The sequence below is a fragment of the Drosophila elegans genome, unplaced genomic scaffold (genome assembly GCF_018152505.1).
Source record: "Drosophila elegans isolate 14027-0461.03 unplaced genomic scaffold, ASM1815250v1 contig_814, whole genome shotgun sequence".
NCBI lineage: Eukaryota > Metazoa > Arthropoda > Insecta > Diptera > Drosophilidae > Drosophila > Drosophila elegans.
In genome coordinates, this window is record NW_024546167.1 from 11,572,179 (window position 1) to 11,594,243 (window position 22,065).

Below are 22,065 nucleotides of genomic sequence, written 5' to 3' on the forward strand. Positions count from 1 at the left end.
TGCTTTTGACCTTTAGGACCCTTGGGCCCCAACCAAACCCAAAGTGTTATTTCATACGCCTTTCGCCGCCCCCTAAAACAACAGTTCCTGTCGTCAGACAGAAAATTACAGACGCTAATTGCGAAAGTCGGAGATGGGGAATGTCAAAATCGCAGTCTCCCGTCTGGCGACCCAATAAGCCTTCTCTATAAAGAAGGGCTTCTCGATAGGGTTTCGCCTTCTAATTGTCATCCAGAAGCAGCAAAAGTTTGATTTCTATGATTTCTTTTGTAAGCCATTGTGAAATTAATGTTAAAAGAGAACGGCAAATGCACAATTAGTGTTTGATTAAACATAATAGCGTAATTTTATGCTTTGGCAAATTTAAAATTCTGAATTCACAAATACTTGACTTATTATACGTACAGAATTAAATATGAACATATTTAAAAATCTTTGAACATTTTTCTTAAATTTAAACTTTTCCAAAATGACGTGCTCAATTTTTGAAATTACTGATCGTTTTTAAATTAGAAATTTATTAAATTAGTGTAGGTCAGACAAGGCATTTCCTGGTTGCGTGTGCGAATTTCGTTGCTTTACAACCATGCTAACTAAACAACCATTAAGACATTTACCCGAAAATTAAATTTTAAATTGCTTTTAATATGAAAATAAGGCAATGTCATAAAGACTTTAAATGCGATCAAACCATGTGAATATACTAAAAGTGCTACTACGAAATTATATTTAAAATTGCAATAATTTACTATAAATAGATGTATAGAAATTAAAATTCCTTCAAAAGCAATAGAAAATAATTTAAAAATTAAAATAAACGATATAATTCTCAGAATATTGTTAGCTCCATTAAAAGAATGCTTAAATAGTCGAAAGTTCTTATCAGCAAAGCGATCGCTTTGCATAAAAAGCAACTCGCCCAGAAACCAATTAATCAGAACGCTCCCAAAAAAAAAAACAAACAGAAATCGTGTGATTGGAAAATTTCGAGTGTCTGGCTAATCCTTATCAGCAAATAATAATGTTGCTTCCTGAAGTACACGCGTCCACTGGCGATCAAACATTTCCGATCCAGGTGCACGGTCGTATGAGTAGGCAGTGCCTTATCACTCTTATCAGCCAGTTTCGGAATCACCCCATGGCCCAGTCCCAAAATTGGGCGTTATCTCTTCGTCCATGAACTTGAAGCGTCACCAAAGTTTCGATAGAGTGTGGTGGGGGAGTATAGTTTGGAAGAGCCTGTAGTGACGCGTACACGTGTACTTGATGCCCCAATCGATAACTGTGACAATAGAACCGAGTGCATAAATAAACAGTGTTGAGTGTTCTATGGAAAAGTGTTGGAGGGGTGTTGTGTTGTTTGTCTCCCATGTTTACCTAGCCAATGACGCAACTTTCGCAATATGGCCTGATGATGGATGGATCGATTGGGATTGAGGGGGGGCTATCGATAAATCAATACCCTCCAATGTTCTTACGGTAAAAGGATACATATTGGTTTTGTCGGATTACAATTTGATTCAGAGGCACACAGATTAAATGAGCTTAGAATAGCAACCGAAACTATGAAAATAATACTTCAATGAACTTGAGAAATCACGCCACCTTATCTCACCAAACAAATGGTACACGCGTCGAGCTCGTGTGTGTGTGTGTGTGCTTCGGTGGGGACTAATGGGGCTGGGGCTCTACGTCTGCCGGTTGGCGTGCAAATTTCGCCCCTCTCTTTCGCTCTCACCTCAGATTACAATGGCAAAACATAAACATAGAATCCAGACGCGACCGTCTTGTCATGCCAACGGCCTTTTGATGATAGATAGATAGATAAGTCGCTGAGTCGGCCGATTTTTTACCGGCAGCTCATTGTTACACTTGGAAAAAATCAGTATAAATAGCAAGAAAAAAGATTCTAACTGAGAAACACCAACAAAGCAGTTCAAAAGATATTATAAAACCTTATAAGTAAACCATAAACAAATTATTAATTTTCTTATAAAAGTGATTTTAGTTTTTACGCTTAATGTGCATACTGTTCAAAATATTTGACGCACTTAAGGAAGTTCCCCATGAGTCTTAAATTAACTAAAAAAAACCATTTATCTCATAAGAAGAAATTCCATAAATCGAACCTATTATTCCAAACCTAGACAACTATACATAGCCAAATATACCAAGAATCTAGTTTTGTTCAGTGTATTGTTTATTTTTGCTTAGTTGCTGACCGCTCTGGGTTCTTCTTCTTCTAACGACGCTTTCGGCTTCCCCAGTTTTCAGCTTTAACCGATTTCGTCCGCCAACTCTACTCATTTCGTTTCCCTTCTTTTGTTGAATCATTTCATTTCGCACAGCACATCGTACGAGTTTCTCGGCGAATAAGAAAGCAGCTTGCTTTTTTGTTGGTATGAGTGTGCGGCCTATGTTAACGCAAATGGTGTTGCACTGTTAACTATGCTGCCACAAGTTGCTGTTAACGGTTGGTTGTGTTAATAAAGTTAAGAGCAAAAAGCCGCCCATAACAAATAATGCCGCACCGTGCGCCGGTATATGTATGTGCGGCAAAAGCTTCGCCGGCATCACCTGATTTGCAATTTCTACACCAACTTTCCACCAGCTGAACATCTAAATAAAAAAAAGATGAATTGCCCGGCATCTCGCTCCAGAGAGAGCGAAAGCTCTGCACTTGCGGGCGTGAGAAAGCTTTATGTTGGCTTAACAGCGGGGGTTGGCACACAAGTTCTATAGGCTAATTTTGTCTACTGTTATATTAAAAATTTGTATATCCATTTAAGTTTTTAATTTTTAACGAAATTTAATAAAACTGTTTTTAATATTTTGTGAATTGTGATACTATATTGAAGTTTTAAATCTTAAATCTTTTCTTTCACATAATATTGAAAATCAAATTAGAATTATTTAATTTTTTATAATATGCATCGTTCGTCCGTTATCAAATTTAGCATACCCCTTAAAACATTTTACTAATATTATTATACGCTTAATTTTAAACAGCTGAGCTTCCCTTTCTATTGCAGCCCATACAACTAAACCTGTTGCAAGCCGTGGACCAGCCGCATCCTGTTGCTTTCAAGCCCAACAATTGCAGCACCCATCCGCCCCACCATTCCCCCAGCACCCAGAACAACGGGAAGAGCGCTCGCGCCAATCGCCGTCGTCGCCGCAGACGCAACAAGCAGCAGCAGAATTCGCAGCAGCCTGACGCATTTCGAGAGCCAGACGCGCAGCTAACACCGAGCACCTCCTCCTCCACCCCGCACTCCGCACCCAGCGATAGACAGGACCATCTGAACTCCCCCATTAACTGCAACTCCCGTTCCCACTCCCACTCCCAATACCCAAGCGACAAGATGCCCGCCCGATTCGCCGAGGAAGTAATCACCGCAGAGCCCGCACAGCGTGCCGCCCCCCAATTGGACCTGGGTGGTGGTCACTACGTGCCGCGCCAGCAGCACCTCAACGATGAGATCGCCATCACCGGATTCTCCGGCCGTCTGCCAGAGAGCTCCACCATCGAGGAGTTCAAGCAGAACCTCTTTGACGGCGTTGACATGGTCAACGACGATCCACGCCGCTGGGAGCGAGGTGAGATTGCATTTTATGCTAATTAAAAATATTTTATTAATTTAAAATTTGCATCATAAAGTTAGGCAATAATTTCCCAAAACTAAATTCATTTTTAATGTATTTATTAGATTGTATTTAATGTTTCCATAATTCCTTTATCAAAAAATAACAAAACTAGTTGGCTCATTTATTATCTCGATTTTAGATAGTTAAATAATATAAAAAAGTTGATATTCTCAAAAACTAATTATCAACTTGTTACGTAATATTACAGGTCTATATGGACTGCCCGACAGGATTGGCAAGCTCAAGGAGAGCGATATGGAGAACTTCGACCAGCAGTTCTTCGGCGTGCACCAGAAGCAGGCCGAGTGCATGGATCCGCTGCTGCGCATGCTGCTCGAGTTGACCCACGAGGCGATCATTGATGCCGGCCTGAACCCCAGCGATCTGCGTGGATCGCGCACCGGCGTCTACATCGGTGTGTCGAACTCGGAAACGGAGCAGCACTGGTGCAGCGATGCCGATCGAGTGAATGGCTATGGCCTGACGGGATGTGCCCGTGCCATGTTTGCCAACCGCATCTCCTTCACTTTTGACTTCAAAGGACCCAGTTACAGCATTGACACCGCTTGCTCCAGCTCGCTGTACGCCTTGGAGCAGGCCTTCTCGGACATGCGCGAGGGCAAGGTCGACAATGCGTTGGTCGCCGGAGCTGGACTGATTCTGAAGCCCACCATGTCGCTGCAGTTCAAGCGACTGAACATGCTGAGTCCGGATGGCAGCTGCAAGGCCTTCGATGAATCCGGCAACGGATACGTCCGTTCCGATGGCTGTGTGGTGCTGCTTCTGCAGCGAACTTCGGCGGCCAGACGTGTGTACGCCTCCATCCTGAATGTGCGCACCAATACGGATGGTTTCAAGGAGCAGGGCATCACCTACCCCATTGGCAAGATGCAGAACCGCCTGATCCGCGAGACTTACGAGGAGATTGGCCTGAATCCCGCCGATGTGGTCTATGTGGAGGCCCACGGTACGGGTACCAAGGTGGGCGATCCCCAGGAGGTCAACTCCATTACGGACTTCTTCTGCAAGAACCGCACCAGCCCTCTGCTGATTGGCTCGGTCAAGTCCAACATGGGACACTCGGAGCCCGCCTCTGGAGTGTGCTCGGTGGCCAAGATCCTTATTGCCATGGAGGAGGGTGTCATTCCCGGCAATTTGCACTACAACAAGCCCAACCCGGATCTGTACGGACTCATGGATGGCCGCCTCAAGGTGGTGGACAAGAATTTGCCCTGGAACGGTGGCATCATTGGCCTGAACTCCTTTGGTTTCGGTGGCGCCAATGCGCACGTGATCCTGAAGTCGAATCCCAAGCCCAAGGCTCTGACGCCCAAGGATGGAGCACCAAAAGTGGTCCTCGCCTCCGGACGCACCTTCGAGGCTGTGGAGCAGCTGCTGGAGTCCGCCGCCACCCATGCCGATGATGATGAGTACCTGCAGCTGATCAACGACATCCACTCGAAGGCCATACCGAACCACTTCTTCCGCGGCTACGGAGTGGTGAGCAGCAAGGGCACCCATCAGCGGGAGGTGGTCGAGTCCACCGACGAGAAGCGTCCCGTTTGGTACGTCTACTCCGGCATGGGCAGCCAGTGGGCCAGCATGGCCAAGGATCTGATGCGGATCGAGGCCTTTGCCAAGAGCATTCAGCGGTGCGCCGATGTCCTGAAGCCCGAGGGAGTGGACCTAATCGACGTCCTCACCCGCTCCACGGACAAGAGCTTCGAGAACATTCTCAACTCCTTCATCTCGATCGCCGCCATGCAGGTGGCCCTCACGGATCTGCTCACCTCGCTGGGCATCCATCCCGACGGCATTGTGGGACACTCGGTGGGCGAGCTTGGATGCGCCTACGCCGACGGGTGCTTCACCCCGGAGCAGACAGTTCTGGCCGCCTACTGGCGAGGCAAGAGCATCCTGGACACCCAACTGGCCAAGGGCAAGATGGCCGCCGTGGGTTTGAGCTGGGAGGAGGCACACAGCCGTGTGCCCAGCGACTGCTTCCCGGTGTGCCACAACAGCGAGGACAACTGCACCATCTCCGGGCCGGAGGCCTCCATCGAGGCCCTGGTAGCCAAACTGAATGCCGAGGGTGTCTTTGCCAAGGCGGTGAACTCCTCCGGCTATGCTTTCCACAGCAAGTACATCGCCGAGGCTGGACCCAAGCTGCGCAAGAGTCTGGAGAAGATCATACCGAACGCCAAGAACCGCACCGCCCGCTGGATCAGTACCAGTATCCCAGAGTCCGCCTGGAACACGCCGGTGGCCAAGCAATCGTCGGCTGCCTACCATGTCAACAACCTGCTCTCGCCGGTGCTCTTCCACGAGGCTCTTCAGCACGTGCCCAAGAACGCCATTTCCGTGGAGATCGCTCCCCACGGCCTGCTGCAGGCGATCCTCAAGCGCGCCCTGGGTCCGGATGCCACCAATCTGAGTTTGGTGAAGCGCGGCCACGAGAACAACGTGGAGTTCATCCTGACCAATGTGGGCAAACTGTTTGCCGCCGGTGCCCAGCCGCAGGTGCTGAATCTGGTGCGTCCCATTAGCTACCCGGTGGGTCGTGGCACCCCCATGCTGAACTCCAAGGTCGGCTGGGACCATAGCCAGAAGTGGCTGGTGGCCAAGTTCGGCAAGGAGACCTCCTCCGGCGAGACCATCGTCGAGGTGGACCTCTCCAAGGAGGACGATGCCTTCCTGGCTGGCCACACCATCGATGGCAGGATCCTGTTCCCGGCCACCGGCTACATGACTCTGGCCTGGCAGACCTTCGCCAAGATGCGCGGCAGTGAGTTCCACAAAACCCCCGTGGTAATGGAGAATCTGGTGTTCCACCGCGCCACCATTCTCAACAAGAGCGCCGTGGTCAAGTTTGGCATTAATTTCTTTGACGGAACGGGCGCCTTTGAGATTTGTGAGAGCGGCAGCTTGGCCGTCTCGGGCAAGATCACCATTCCCGAGTCCATCGACAACGAGGAGCTGCCCCTGGAGGCGCAAACTCCCAGTGCTGTGGCCAAGGAGCTGGTCACCAATGATGTGTACAAGGAGCTGCGTCTGCGCGGCTACGACTATGGCGGAATCTTCCGCGGCATCGTTCGCTCCGACACTGTGGCCTCCACCGGCAAGCTGCAATGGGTGGACAACTGGATCAGCTTCATGGACACCATGCTGCAGTTCAGTATCCTGAGCAAGAACCTCCGCGAGCTGTACCTGCCCACTCGCATCGAGCGAGCGGTGATTAATCCCATCAAGCACTTGGAGCTCTTGAGTGCCCTGACCAAGGAGCAGCAGCTGGAGACTGGAGTGCCGGTGCAGTGGTACAGCGACATCAACGTGATCAAGAGCGGTGGCGTGGAGCTGCGCGGCCTGAAGGCCAATCTCGCCCAGCGTCGTCCTGGCACCCAGGCTCCACCCACCCTGGAGCGCTATCAGTTTGTGCCCAACAACAATGCCACCGATCTGCACGAGAACTCCGAGAAGGCCCGCCTGCACGCCCTGGATGTGGCCATTCAAGTGATCATCGAGAACTCCAGCGGAGCCGTGAAGCTCAAGGGCGTGGAGCTGGCCAACGGACGCAATCCGGATGTGCTGGTGGCCAACCGCCTGCTGCAGATCATCGAGGGAGAGCCCGTGCTGACCGGCGATGTGGCTGTGGTTACCTCGAACAACAACGAGGAGACCATCACCGCCGCTCTCGGGGATTCCGGTGTGCGCGTGGTGACCAAGGACGTGCTGAAGGAGCCGGTAGAGCAGAACTGTCACTTCGTCTTCGGCATCGATGTCCTTGCCCGTCCGGACACCAAGACCCTGGAGAACTCCATTGCCAGCATTCGCGAGACGGGCTTCCTGATCCTTGAGGAATCGCTGCCCACTTACACCAAGACGGGCCGCGCCCTGCTGACCAAGTTCGGCTTCGTTGTCGTCCAGGAACAGAGTCTGGGAGCCACCCGTGTGTTGGTTCTGGCCCGCAAGGCGGTGGATCTGAAGACCCGTAAGTCCGTGGTGGTTGTGGCCACCGAGCAGAACTTCAACTGGGTGGATGACCTAAAGACCGCTCTGGCCACTGCTGCCACGGAGGAGCAGTACGTGTACGTGGTGTGCCAGGGCGAGGAGCTCTTCGGCGCCGTGGGTCTGATGACCTGCATTAAGAACGAGAATGGCGGCAAACTGGCGCGCCTGGTGTTCGTCCAGGATGCCAAGGCCGAGAAGTTCTCGCTGACGTCGGCTCTGTACCGCCAGCAGCTGGAGAAGGATCTAATCTCGAACGTGCTGAAGAACGGAGCCTGGGGCACCTTCCGCCACCTGAAGCTGGAGACCCAACAGGCCACGCTCCAGGTGGAGCACGCCTATGTCAACGCCTTGGTCAAGGGCGACCTGGCCTCGCTCAAGTGGATCGAGGCCGCCCAGGCGGACACCGGTGCGACCGTGGACAAGAATCTGGAGACCTGCACGGTCTACTATGCGCCCATCAATTTCCGCGACGTGATGCTGACCTCGGGCAAACTGGCCGCCGATGCTCTGCCCGGCGATCTGGCCGAGCAGGACTGTGTGCTCGGGCTGGAGTTCTCCGGACGCGACTCACAGGGCCGTCGTGTCATGGCCATGGTGCCGGCCAAGTCACTGGCCACCACCTGCGTGGCTAGCAAGCGCATGATGTGGCAGATCCCCGAGAAGTGGACCATGGAGGAGGCCTCCACGGTTCCGTGCGTCTACTCCACCGTCTACTACGCCCTGGTTGTGCGGGGACAGATGAAGAAGGGCGAGAAGATCCTCATCCATGCCGGCTCCGGAGGAGTGGGTCAGGCGGCCATTTCGGTGGCTCTCGCCCATGGATTGACCGTCTTCACCACCGTGGGCAGCAAGGAGAAGCGCGAGTTCCTGCTGAAGCGATTCCCCAAGCTGCAGGAGCGCAACATTGGCAACTCCCGCGACACCTCCTTCGAGCAGCTGGTGCTGCGCGAGACCAAGGGACGCGGCGTCGACCTGGTGCTCAACTCGCTGTCCGAGGAGAAGCTGCAGGCCTCCATTCGCTGCCTGGGTCTGAATGGACGCTTCCTGGAGATCGGCAAGTTCGATTTGAGCAACAACAGCCCACTCGGAATGTCCGTGTTCCTCAAGAACACCTCCTTCCACGGCATCCTGCTGGACAGTGTGATGGAGGGCGAGGAGGAGATGCAGAACCAGGTGGTCTCCCTGGTGGCCGAGGGCATCAAGACCGGGGCCGTGGTGCCCCTGCCCACGTCCGTGTTCAACGACCAGCAGGTGGAGCAGGCCTTCCGTTTCATGGCCTCGGGCAAGCACATCGGCAAGGTGGTGATCAAGGTGCGCGACGAGGAGGCGGGCAAGAAGGCGGTGCAGCCCAAGTCGCGCCTGATCAACGCCATTCCGCGCACCTACATGCATCCGGAGAAGAGCTACATTCTGGTCGGCGGCCTCGGCGGATTCGGCCTGGAGCTGACCAACTGGCTGGTGACGCGCGGAGCCCGCTACATTGTGCTCACCTCGCGTTCCGGCGTGAAGACCGGCTACCAGGGCCTGATGATCCGTCGCTGGCAGGAACGCGGCGTCAAGGTGGTGATCGATACCAGCGATGTGACCACCGCCGCTGGGGCCAAGAAGCTGCTGGAGAACAGCAACAAACTGGCTTTGGTCGGAGGCGTTTTCAACCTGGCCGCCGTTCTGCGCGATGCCCTGATCGAGGATCAGACAGCCAAGGACTTCAAGACGGTGGCGGACCCCAAGGTCACGGCCACCAAGTACCTGGACCAGTACTCGCGCACCATCTGCACGGAGCTGGACTACTTCATCTGCTTCTCCAGTGTGTCCTGCGGTCGCGGCAACATCGGCCAGACCAACTACGGCCTGGCCAACTCGGCGATGGAGCGTATTTGCGAGCAGCGCCAGGTCAGTGGATTCCCGGGCACGGCCATCCAGTGGGGAGCCATCGGTGACACCGGGCTGGTGCTGGAGAATCTCGGCGACAACGACACCGTTATCGGTGGAACCCTGCCCCAGAGGATGCCCTCGTGCCTGCAGACCATCGATCTGTTCCTGCAGCAGCCGCATCCCGTTGTCGCCTCCATGGTGGTGGCCGAGAAGCGCAAGTCGGATCAGTCGGCCGGCGTCAGCCTGATTGCCACCATTGCCAACATCCTCGGACTGCGGGACACCAAGAACATCCAGGACGGCGCTTCGCTAGCCGATCTCGGCATGGACTCGCTGATGAGCGCCGAGATCAAGCAGACGTTGGAGCGAAACTTCGACATTGTCTTGTCCGCCCAGGAGATCCGGCAGCTGACCTTCGGAGCCCTCAAGGGCATGGATGGCGGAGCTGAAGCCAAGCCAGTCGCAGCCGCTCCCGCCGCCGCAGCAGGCCCCGCAGACACGTCCATCACCTCTGTCGGATCGTCGCGCACGGCCAGTCCGATGGGCGATGGCACCCAGGTGGTGTTCACCAAATCGCTCATTCCCACCGAGGCGATTGTGCGTCTGGAGACAAAGGCTCCAGCGACCAGCAAACAGAGCCCCATCTTCTTCATCTCCCCCATCGAGGGCTTCGCCTCCGCCTTGGTGCCGCTGGCCAAGCGACTGGAGGTGCCCGCCTACGGTCTGCAGTTCACAGAGGATGTGCCCTACGATTCCCTGGAATCGGCCGCCAAGTTCTTCATCAAGCAACTGCGCACCGTCCAGCCAAAGGGTCCGTACAAGCTGGCCGGCTACTCGTTCGGCTGCCTGCTCACCTACGTGATCGCCGGCATTCTGGAGGAGACCAACGAGGTCGCCAACGTGATCATGCTGGACGGAGCACCCACCTACGTCAACTGGTACACCAGCAGCTTCAAGCAGCGCTACACGGACGGCAGCAATGCCGACAACGACAACCAGAGCTACGGCCTGGCCTACTTTGGCATCGTTCTGGCCAATATCGACTACAAGGCGGTAAGTGTACACAGGATGTCAAATGCTAATTCTCTGCATTAATCTTTATTATCAAATCTAATTATGTTTTTATTTTTATTGCAGCTCGCGCGTCTGTTACTGGTGATCCCCACGTGGGAGGAGAAACTCGAGAGGTTCGCTGAGCTGATGAGCAATGAGATCACCCAGCCCGTGGAAACGGTAAGAGCACTAGAACTCTTCAAGTATTTAGCATATTACTAAATGTTTGTCCTTTGTCAACTTACAGATTAAGAAATCCGCCACACTGTTCTACAAGAAACTGGAGCTGGCCGATGGCTACCAGCCAAAGCTGAAGCTCAAGACGAATGTGACCTTGGTCAAGCCCACGGACAACTCTGCCAAGCTGGACGAGGACTATCGCCTTAAGGAGGTGAGTTTACACACTAACCATAATGTTAAACAAGGCGAAGATGCTTAATGCTTTGACTATTTTCACAGGTCTGCACAAAACCCGTGGAAGTTCACACCGTGGAGGGCAACCACCGCACCTTCCTCATCGAGGATCAGTCCCTGAAGACCATCCAGAGCATACTGAAGCGTCTGTTCAACTAGGCTAGGCAGAGGATTAGAATAAGAGCTGTGGAGTTGGCATAGCACAACGACTCACACGATCATCACCCTCTCACCCTCTCACCGTAACACACACATCTAATACTCGGGTTCTTTGCACCACGTGGAACCACGTATCACACATCGACACCTAGTTAGCATACTTAGTGAATGAATTTACGTTGTTGAGCTGCAAGGAATCGCTCGCTCCATCCCAGTTACGCACAGTTAGAAGAGATAAGTCAACGGATCGGATTGGAGTGGATCGGATTGCGTCTGCCTAACTGCCGTCTTGCAGCACTGTAGTCTTTGGTCCAAAATTTAGTCTACAGCCGCTGCGATTCTGGGCAGTTGAAAGGATGCAATGATGACAGGCCCAGACCATCACACTTAACGCTTTGTGCACCGTACACTTCAGTTCCCCGACATTCCTTGAGAGCTAGACGGCACTAGACGTCCCAACTTACCAAATATAAATTTTATGCTCTATCTATTGTATAACATACGTCGCATATTCTAGTTTAATGCCCTAGTTGTAAGCCTACAGTTTGTAGTCGCGTTTGTAATGAATTTCATTCCTCGAACTAACCCAAGAAAAGAAAATACAAAATTTGTTATCTCTCTTGATGTATAAAATAATCGCCCAAAAATGATCACTCATGAATATTGTGGATATTAAAGTTACACCATACTAAAAATAAACTATGCAACTTTGCATTCTTATTTAAATTTTTTTCAAATTTATTTATTGAAAATTTAAATAAACCGCTTGAATGCAGATTCTTAGATGGTTAAACCACAAATCTGTAGAGGTATCCTCTTTTAAAATCGGGTATCGGTGGAACTAGACGTTCTGGTTTTAAGTAATTTCTTTACAAACTTATTTTTTGAAAAATTAGAAAGGGGTACCATCATCAAAATTTCAAAAAAATCGACCCGAAATTACAAGCCAACATTTAAATGCAGATTTATGGGAAACTAGTCCAAAAACCTTCAGAACTCAGTCTTTTCCAAATCGGATATCTGTAAGAAGAGTTATGGAATTAAATGTGGTGGACTTAAAACACTTTTCTGAAAAGCCTTTTTTTTAAATTTAAATTTTATTAAATCGCTTAGAAAATCTACAGAAAATCCAGGAGTGAAGTTTAAGTGCAGAATCGTAGATTACTAAACCACGAACCTTAGGAGGTATGCCTTTTTAAAATCGGATATCTGAGAGAAAAGTTATGCAATTAAAGGAATTGGGTTGAGGTAATTTTTTTGACAAACATCCATTTTTGGGAAAAATTGAAAGGGGTACCATCATCAAAATTTCAAAAAAATCGACCCGAAATTACAAGCCAACATTTAAACGCAGATTTATGGGAAACTAATCCAAAAACCTAAAGAATTAAGTCTTTTCCAATTCGGATATATGTATGAAAAGTTATAGAATTAAATGTGCGGGTTTTGGTTCACTTTTCTGCAAATTTTTTTTTTAAATTAAAATTTCATTTAATCGCTTAAAAAATCTACAGAAAATCCAAGAGTGAAGTTTAAGTGCAGAATCGTAGATTACTAAACCACGAACCTTAGGAGGTATGCCTTTTTAAAATCGGATATCTGAGAGAAAAGTTATGCAATTAAAGGAATTGGGTTGAGGTAATTTTTTTGACAAACATCCATTTTTGGGAAAAATTGAAAGGGGTACCATCATCAAAATTTCAAAAAAATCGACCCGAAATTACAAGCCAACATTTAAATGCAGATTTATGGGAAACTAGTCCAAAAACCTTCAGAACTCAGTCTTTTCCAAATCGGATATCTGTAAGAAGAGTTATGGAATTAAATGTGGTGGACTTAAAACACTTTTCTGAAAAGCCTTTTTTTTAAATTTAAATTTTATTAAATCGCTTAGAAAATCTACAGAAAATCCAGGAGTGAAGTTTAAGTGCAGAATCGTAGATTACTAAACCACGAACCTTAGGAGGTATGCCTTTTTAAAATCGGATATCTGAGAGAAAAGTTATGCAATTAAAGGAATTGGGTTGAGGTAATTTTTTTGACAAACATCCATTTTTGGGAAAAATTGAAAGGGGTACCATCATCAAAATTTCAAAAAAATCGACCCGAAATTACAAGCCAACATTTAAACGCAGATTTATGGGAAACTAATCCAAAAACATAAAGAATTAAGTCTTTTCCAATTCGGATATATGTATGAAAAGTTATAGAATTAAATGTGCGGGTTTTGGTTCACTTTTCTGCAAACTTTTTTTTTAAATTAAAATTTCATTTAATCGCTTAAAAAATCTACAGAAAATCCAGGAGTGAAGTTTAAGTGCAGAATCGTAGATTACTAAACCACGAACCTTAGGAGGTATGCCTTTTTAAAATCGGATATCTGAGAGAAAAGTTATGCAATTAAAGGAATTGGGTTGAGGTAATTTTTTTGACAAACATCCATTTTTGGGAAAAATTGAAAGGGGTACCATCATTAAAATTTCAAAAAAATCGATCCCAAATTACACGCAAACATTTAAATGCAGATTTATGGAAAACTAGTCCAAAAACCTTCAGAATTAAGTATTTTTCAAATTGGATATCTGTACAAAAAGTTATGGAATTAAATGTGATGGATTTAAGTCACTTTTCTGCAAAGTCTTTTTTTTAATTTAAATTTTATTAAATCGCTTAGAAAATCAACACAAAATACAAGACCGCAATTTGAATGCAGAATTTTATAGCATTAAACCACAAACCTTAGGAGGTATGGCTTTTCAAAATCGGATATCTGAGAGAAAAGTTATGCAATTAAAGGAACTGGGTTTTTGGGAAAAATTGAAACTTGGCTGAAATCGATGAGAACTTTACGAGTTCAAGGGAATTTTGTTTTTTGCGCCATTAAGTGAAACCCTTAAACTCCCAGTATCCCGAATTAAAAAGCCGTAACCATTTTGAAACAATTACTTATTTATTTAAGGGTTTTTGAAATTATTTAGCAAAAAATATTTATTATTTTTTAACTGTACCATTTTACCTATTTTCTCTTTTGCAACTCTCTCACACAATATTCATTTGATGGGTGCGCCGCGACTGTTACTCTCTCACACATAATAAAAATAACATACTTAAAAGTTAATGACAATGCTGCGTGTTACAAACAAAGTTAGCGTATCCTGAACCTACACATATAAAACTCGTATATTTCGGACACAATTCAATTTTAACAAAGTAAAAACGTAACGTAAACTAATGTAGTTAGGCTAGAAACTAATGCATAAACTCATACATATTCAATACAAACTTATTCAATTTAATTTCATGCATTTACTTAACGCTTCTATAAGACATTAAAGACTAAATAATAAATACGGGTAAGTCTAGACTTTTTATATAAAACACAAAATTAAAGCTTAGCTCGGGTCGGCGATGCAGCTGCAGACCTCTAACACTCTAATTGGTACATTATTATATAGACGTGGCAGGGGGGACGGATACCTCCCCCGGACCACAAATAGCGGGCATTAAGTTTTCAATTAAGGACATCGAGTGAGTGGTTTGTTTGAGCTCAAGGGAGGCTAGTATCTGGATTGGATCGAGCAACATGTACGATATCAGCGTTTGCGGGCTGCGGTTAGAATACAATATCAATATCAATATCGCTAATCATACGAATACATATAGTGTGTGGTATAGTAATAAGTTGGTTGTTTTATGCAAATATTCATACTGCTTCAGCTAAATGCTAACCATTACTGATTTCTGATTTAGTTTGAAACTGTTTTAAATATACGTAGCTCTATACGCTCTAAACTTGGTTTAGCTTTGTGTGTGTGTGTGTGTGTGGCTTCGATCCGTATCCGTATCCGTGCCCGTTTAAAAAATTTACTTTCTTCTGCTTATTTTGTTGTTTCTAATCCCCCCCCTCAAAAAAGTTGCTGTGACGGCTCCGCTTGCTGTGCTCGACTAATTTTTAGATTATTATATTTTATGAGCGCCTTCTATGAGCTACCATACTGCTAAATGCAAATATTTACACAAACATTTTCAGTTAAGAACGTACGAATTATCAATATATATATTTTTTTTTTTTGCGTATCCTTCATCATTTCTGTACGGGTCGGTCTATGTAAGTTAAAACGCCAAGCTATGCTTCCCACACTGACTTGAATGTTCCATCGACTGCCCACTGCCGACTACCGACTGCTATTCCCTTATTATTTTGTTTTACAAATTGGTTTTTAGCGCTTTAGAAGCTATCATCGCTGTCGCTGTGCTCCGGCTGCTCCTCGCCCACAATCAGTTCGTCCTGATCCTCCTCTCTGTCCTCCTCCTCCTCCTCCTCAATGTCCTCGCTCTCGTAAGCCTCTTCGGCTGCCTCGGCAATCTGATCGATCTGGTCGACGTGCTCCTCGTAGGCAGCATGTCATGCCAGTCCGCTGGCATCGGCGGCGTCCTCCGACCAGCTGACCTCCATGGGTGTGCAGGGCAGAGCCTCCTCGATGGACATGCGGGATGGCGGCTGCTTGGGCCTCTTGGACAGCGATCCGCCCGAGGCGGTGCTGGAGGCGGAGGAGCTGCGCATCATGTCCTCGGAGGAGGCCGAGCAGCTCTCGTCCTCGGAGTTGGCACCGGAGACCATGGCCTCACCGGCCGACTCCTGGATCTCCTGGAATTTCTTGGCCTCGCTGGACATCAGCTTCATGGTGGAGCTGCGCGGACGCATCTCGGCGACCATCGGCGGTTGTGGTGAACTGGAGCACAGGGGCGTGGCATCCTCGTGCCAGTCGGCCAGATTCAAATCGTCGTGCTGCCTCTGCCTCCGGCCGGGGGATTCACAAACGGCCGTGCTGGAGGCCGAGGCCTTGATGCACACCGAATGGGAGCGAGCCCGGGACAGAGGACGACCCTCTGGCTCCCCGGAATTGCTGCTGGTCCTCAGCAGGGCCGTGGCCGACATGCTCTGGCTGAGGGGATTGGGATGCGAGTGGGATGTGCCGCCGTTCGTGGCCAGCCCATTGGAGGAGTGACCATTGCTGACCGATGTCTGCCGCCGCTGAATGGGACACCGCTCGATGTTGCTTCGCAGTGAACCCGCTCGTCGCACAATCTTCGAAGAGTTGCCGCCCTTGAACGACTCGTCGTCGATCTCCAGCGTCCAGCTGACCGAATCGTTCCGCTCGATCATGCCCTTCATCACCGGCGACGTGGGCGAGGATGTGGTCACGGCGATCTCCAGGCCACTGCGACCCAAGCTGCAGCGGCTGTGCAAGCTTGACGAGCTGGTCTCGTGGCAGCCAGAGGATCGTTCGTGCAATTTGGCTTCCGCCGCCTGAAGCTGCACGGATCGCTGCTTGAGGTGGTACTGCAGCTCCTCCTTGTCGAAGGTCAGCCGCGTGCGCTTCATGCTCTCGTGCTTGTACGCCTTCTCCAGCTCCTCCATCTTCTGTTGCATGTCCCTGAAAGTAAGTAAGTGGGGGTTAGTTTTACTGTCTAAATAGATAAATTATATTTTCAAAAAGTTTTTCTTTAAAAAAATCCGCTAGTTTAATGCCCTTTCATTGTTTTTGTTTGCAGAGTCCAAAATCGAATCCTTCTAAACAAAAAATTTCAATTCATTTAGGTAAATAACACTATAAACTAGAATTTAATCGAGGGATCCATAACAAATAATAATTTTTAACAAAACGGACTACAAAAACATTTTTAGTTTGATTTGTTTGGTTGATTAAAATCCATTTATATAGATAAAAAAAAAACATTTTACATGTTGATGTATTAAATAAGTCTGGCAAATTTCAAGAAAAGCGCTTTTAAAGTTTTAAGTTAGCTCATTTCCTAGCCAATTTGTTCGGATCTCATTTCGGATTACATTTTAAGGAGATCCGAAATAACTTCCAAAATATGAAACAAATATTTGGTAAAATTTCAAAATTATAAGGAAACGCTGCTACTTACTTCTCTTTTTCGGTCTTGGCCTCCAGTTCGGTGCGCAGCATCTCGTTCTGGGCCTCCAGGAGGGCCACCCGGTTGGCCAGCTTGAGCCGCTCCTCGCTCTCGCGGATGAGGTCCGACTTGGCCTTGCTGAGGGCGGAGATTTCGGCCTGCTTGAGCTCCAGGACGCAGCGCAGGCTGTCGGCCTCGCTGGTCAGCCGGCTGAGTTCGGCACTGGCCGTGTCCGGCAGACTGGTGCTGGGACTGCGCCGCTGTGAGGATGTGCGCAGCACGGAGATCTCGTCCTGGGACAGCGCCAGTCGATCCCTGAGATCGCGCTCGTTGTGCTCCTTGTGGGCTTTCAAAGTGGTCAGCTCCTTGGTGAGACTCCTCACCCGCTCGTTCAGCTCCTGTTCGCGCTGGTTGGCCTCCGACAGTCGGGCGGCATGGGTGTTCTCCTTGCGTATCAGCTTCTCGCGGTTCTCCTGCTCCTGGGACTCCAGTTTCTGCAGGCGCTTCTGCAGCTCCAGTATCTTCTGTTCGGCAGTGCTCAGATGCTCCTGCTTTAATGTGAGTTTGTGGGAGACCTCCATGTGATAGGCCTCCTGCACCAGTTTGTTCTCCTCGTCCTTGGCGCGCAATTGGGACTCCAGTTCGCAGAACCTTTCCTTGGCAAGCATTTGCACCTCCAGTACTTTCTCCTCGGCTGTTAAATGAAAGGGAAAATAGTTAGTTATCTATTGATCATATTTGTGATGCAGTAGTAAGTACTTACCTTGCTTCAGTTCAGTGCGATGCAGATGATCCCGCTCCTGCTGACGCTGCACCCACTCGATGTCCTTGGCATGCAGCTCCTCACGCAGCTGCTCGCAATCCCTTTGCGTCTGCTGCAGCAGTCCGATCGTCTCCTCCAGCGTTCCCTTGGTCCGGGCACATTGCTCTTTGGTCTCCTTACAGGCAAACGCGTCTAGCTGTAATCCCGAAAAGAAACAAACAATCACGGTTAAAGTCGCTATAAATCCGGCTATAAAACCAGGTAGGTGGTAACCTCCTCGGGTAATTAAAATGAAATTTTCATCTCGATTTCAAGAGTTTTTGCACGGAAGTCGCACAAAGGCAAATTGAGTTGAGTGGCAATGTCGCCGAGACAATGTCTCTGAGCCAGGGAATTTCCGCGGGAATACAATGGTTCGTTCGAGGGTCTCGTTTTGAGAGGTTCGTATCATGGTCAAAGGTTGTAGGGAAAATCTCACTCAATAAATTTGAACAATTTATATGTTTATTTCCTCCGAAAAATTCAAGATTTTCTGCTGTTTTACAACTTTATGATTTTCTGTTAAATTCAATATTTTAGTTGCCATTCCAAAGTTTAAGCTGTATTGCTATCAATATAACATCAATTTGCTTTATACCAAGTTAAGTAAAGGTTCATCCCTTTTCCTCAAATATTTCTTAACCATTTTTTGCAAAACATACCTGTTGCTGCTCGAAGGCCTGGGCAAAGTTGAAATTATCCATAAAAGTGGTATTGGTTGGGGTGCTGGGCACTGTCCAACTGATCAGATCCATGTCCAAGTCCATGGTCTGGGCCGAAAGATTCTCGCTGGTGAACACCAAGTTGTCAAACATTTTGCTTTCTTTTGCAAGCGCAGAGTTGTGTGTGTTGAACACGAATACTTGAAGTAGACTGATGGCAATTTTTGGCCCTCCATCTGCTTTTATAGGCACCGGCAACATCACCAGCAGGTAGGGAAAGATCACAGAAATGGACAGCGGAGGAGGATTTCCTCAGGTAGCAACGCATCAAACGAAACTCCCCGGATATGAACAGCAAAATATTTACGAGGGATTTCAGGCAGCAGACGGTCCAAGTAAAAATGCATTTTTAAAAACATGCTGGGAAAAGGGTGAAGGATTCTGCTCCAGACCGAAGCGAAAAAAAAACAGAACCATGCAATGTGGGTGTATCCCTTTTGGTGGGCCACGCCCCGACTGGACGTAGATTTCTAGGGCGTATCCACCCGAAAGGCTTAGCGATCGCTGGCCAACTTCATGTGGTTTGGGATCAGCCCTTCGGGATATATTGGTCACGCGTCCGCCAGCTGAAGGTGGAAAACAATTTTCCATTTTTGGGGCGGCCTGTAGGCACTTCAAATTCGCCGTAATGGCGCGCACCTTCTCTGCAACACTTTGGGTGGATGCGTATCGAAGTGTCAGAGCGCCTCAAAGGATCTTGAAATGGGTTTAAAAGAACTGGATGGCATCAGTTTCAAGAGGCTGTCACAAATTTGATTTGACTATTGCAAATTGCAATTTGCATAGTAATTTACTTTTAAGTTGCAGCAAAGGGATTTCGAATTTATATTTTAAAGAAAACAAGGCAATTTTACTATCTAAAGTAAACGGGATTTTTAGTATAAGTTAAAAACGAGTATACAATCTAAATGTAAATTGTATTTAATACGCAATTTTGTTTTATTTGTATATGTTCAATAATTTTTTCATTGCCTAAGCCGTATTTAAATTTAAAGGTCAATGTTTTGTATATCCACTGTCCACTTTAACTGTCACCCGAAAATCTCTGAAAATCTCTATTTTAACTGGTTTTAAATTGTCCCAATCGATTGCAGCACTTGGCGACTGGCCGTCGACTGGCCAAATCTGATCCCCAAATTAAGAGTTGCCGACCAGGCGATGCAAACGAATTGCCAATCGCCACATGCACGCCTACCGTCGCCGCTCCTGTCCAGCAAATTAATAGCCATCATGTCGCTGTCTCCGGCGAAATCTCTGTCTCAGTCGAAATCTCTGTCTCGCAGTTGACAATCCCAAGTGTCTCGATGGCCAACGTTTTCGGGTGACAGTCAAAGTGGGCAGTGGATGGCCAGTCGAAGACAGCGACAATTACCTGACAAGGACGTTTGCAATTAAAGTGTTGAAATTAGTGACTTGCCGCCGTGAAACTGGCTCGACTGGATTTAATCCTTTTGCCAGCAATTGAGAGACTGACTATTTCAAATGTTGTATGTTTGTATTTTGAGGCAACGGCAATTGTCCTTGGCATTTAATAACGCACAGTAAAAACTCATAAAAATGGACACGAGCCTGGTCGTCCTTGTCCCTACCTTACCAATTGCTCTTCCACGGTTTTCACACCACATTGTGAAATCTCGCTGGATCATATTTAAATAAATATTTATGTTGCGACTGTTGCAACATCAGTTTAGGCTTTTAGTGGGAAAATATTGCGCGATTGCCTCGTTCCCCGAAATTTCCATGCAGGCAAACAAATCCTCTGCATGTTTGCATTTGCGGCCTAACTGGTAGCCGCTTCCAACAAGTTAGCCAAATATTGTGGCATACTCTCCCACAATTCCCTGTCATCACACTCGGTTTGTTTTTTCGAAACGTGTCTTAAATAAATACAAAATATCTCTACAATAATATGCAAATTGCATTCGAGCATGTGCAAGCGCCAATAGTTCTTTGGAAAAGTTTTAAGTAATTTATTCTATTCCACTTCTGTTTGTTCTGTGATTTTAATAATTAAGAAAGGAAAATAATCACGCATGGCATTGAACACATGAGACAGCAGAATCCATAGGATTAAGAGAATAAAAAACCAAAGTTGCTTAATTTTAAATGTTAAGCCAAGTTGGAGTTTTCAAACCATGATCTATAAATAATATCTATCTAGTGTTTTTTTTAGTTTTTGAAACATTAGTTACATGCTTTTAAAATCAGTTTTAAATGCTCTTCAGCACTTTTAACCTCCTTTGGAATATTTCCAGCTTGTGAATAAAACCATTCATTTAATTTTTTCCTGCTTGGCAACTTCCTGCAAATTCCCCCAGCTCAAGGTGCAGAAATTCCGACAACAGCTTAAGGGATTCCGGAGTTTTTCTCCACATTAATGACTTTCCTTTCAAAAAGAGAGGGAATCGTTCGCAAATGGCCAACGCAAATGACATCAATACAATGGCACCAGCTGATGGCACAAGGAATTATCTTTTCACTTGTGTATTGTGTCACTTTCAGCTTGCATAAGACCGGCTAAATCAGTTGATTTTCCAGCAGCAGCTTGGTCCTGGCAATTGTTTTCCATTATCCCGACAGCATTGTGCATGTGCTGCCCCGAAGACAATGGATTTACGCAATTGTCAACATTTTTGGTAACACACTAAGGCTTGGGGAAATGGCTGCACACACACATTATGCCCTTCCGACATGTTCAGACAAATCAGAATTTCACAAATTCTACCTAAATCAATTGTGGTTTAAGAGTCAGCAGACAAACATCATCATAAATCGATTTATGATATACCCAAATGATGTCTGGAAAGGTCCTCGCAAATATATGCAAATGTTTAAATAATGTTTTTCGCGTTTGTAGCGGATTTTTATTGCCCTGTTGTTGTTATTTAAGTGCGGACGTTATAGCAGGTAGACTTTGACAAAAAAAAAAACATTTTCCGCATCCTTTAATTTCCTTTTGAAATCAGAAATCTCGACAAAACTCACACATATTCCCGCGAATGTTCGTTTTCTTTCATCAGAGGCCTTTACACCGAAAATGGCAAACAATTAATTGAATAGCTGGTCCGTGGACGAACTTGAATGTGCCATCGCCTCACACCCTTTCATTTTGTATCGGAGAAAGGCTTTCACACAAAGGCAACGCAAAACCAAGGGGCTGCGGAAGGGTGAGGTCTAGAGCTGGGGATTTTTCCAACTTTTGTTCGAAATTTTCGGTATAGTTTTTAATTAGTGCAAACACAAAAAGTGCACCCATATCCCGGGCTCAGTTTTCAGGGGTTCGGCTTAGCCCGCACTGACACAATTAAACAAAATTAGCTCAACTTTAAGCATAGATTAAGGCAAATTTCTCAAACAATGCCGGATGCATATGCTCGTATATGTGAAACAATTCGGGAATTATTAGAGCAGGTGATCTCCTGCACATGTGCATGACAATTACAAAGGGCAGGGAAAAGT

The 22,065-nt window shown here is 47.2% G+C and overlaps 2 protein-coding genes across 8 annotated transcripts in view; one reads left to right on the plus strand and one right to left on the minus strand.

The window, feature by feature from the left end:
* The first annotated feature begins 3,032 nt into the window (after nucleotides 1–3,032).
* On the plus strand, nucleotides 3,033–11,856 carry LOC108138795 (fatty acid synthase). Its single transcript, XM_017261274.1, has 5 exons — nucleotides 3,033–3,600; nucleotides 3,857–10,584; nucleotides 10,669–10,764; nucleotides 10,832–10,975; nucleotides 11,044–11,856. Exons 1-5 carry the CDS (start codon nucleotides 3,366–3,368, stop codon nucleotides 11,155–11,157), a joined length of 7,317 nt encoding a protein of 2,438 aa, XP_017116763.1. The 5' UTR covers nucleotides 3,033–3,365; the 3' UTR covers nucleotides 11,158–11,856.
* A 2,232-nt stretch (nucleotides 11,857–14,088) lies between these two features.
* The window catches only part of LOC108138772 (filament-like plant protein 1), a 78,974-nt gene continuing 70,997 nt past the window's right edge, over nucleotides 14,089–22,065 (minus strand). For 6 of the 7 annotated variants that reach the window (XM_017261227.2, XM_041710590.1, XM_017261229.2 and 3 more), the window contains 3 exons: nucleotides 17,846–18,041; nucleotides 17,095–17,776; nucleotides 14,089–16,595 (listed from right to left, as the gene is read on the minus strand). In XM_017261227.2, the coding sequence (XP_017116716.1) occupies nucleotides 15,563–16,595; nucleotides 17,095–17,776; nucleotides 17,846–18,041 (1,911 nt within the window). In that variant the 3' untranslated portion in view covers nucleotides 14,089–15,562. Of the gene's footprint in view, nucleotides 16,596–17,094; nucleotides 17,777–17,845; nucleotides 18,042–18,546; nucleotides 18,735–22,065 lie in introns of those variants that run through there. The other variant, XM_017261232.2, reaches the window with a different exon arrangement.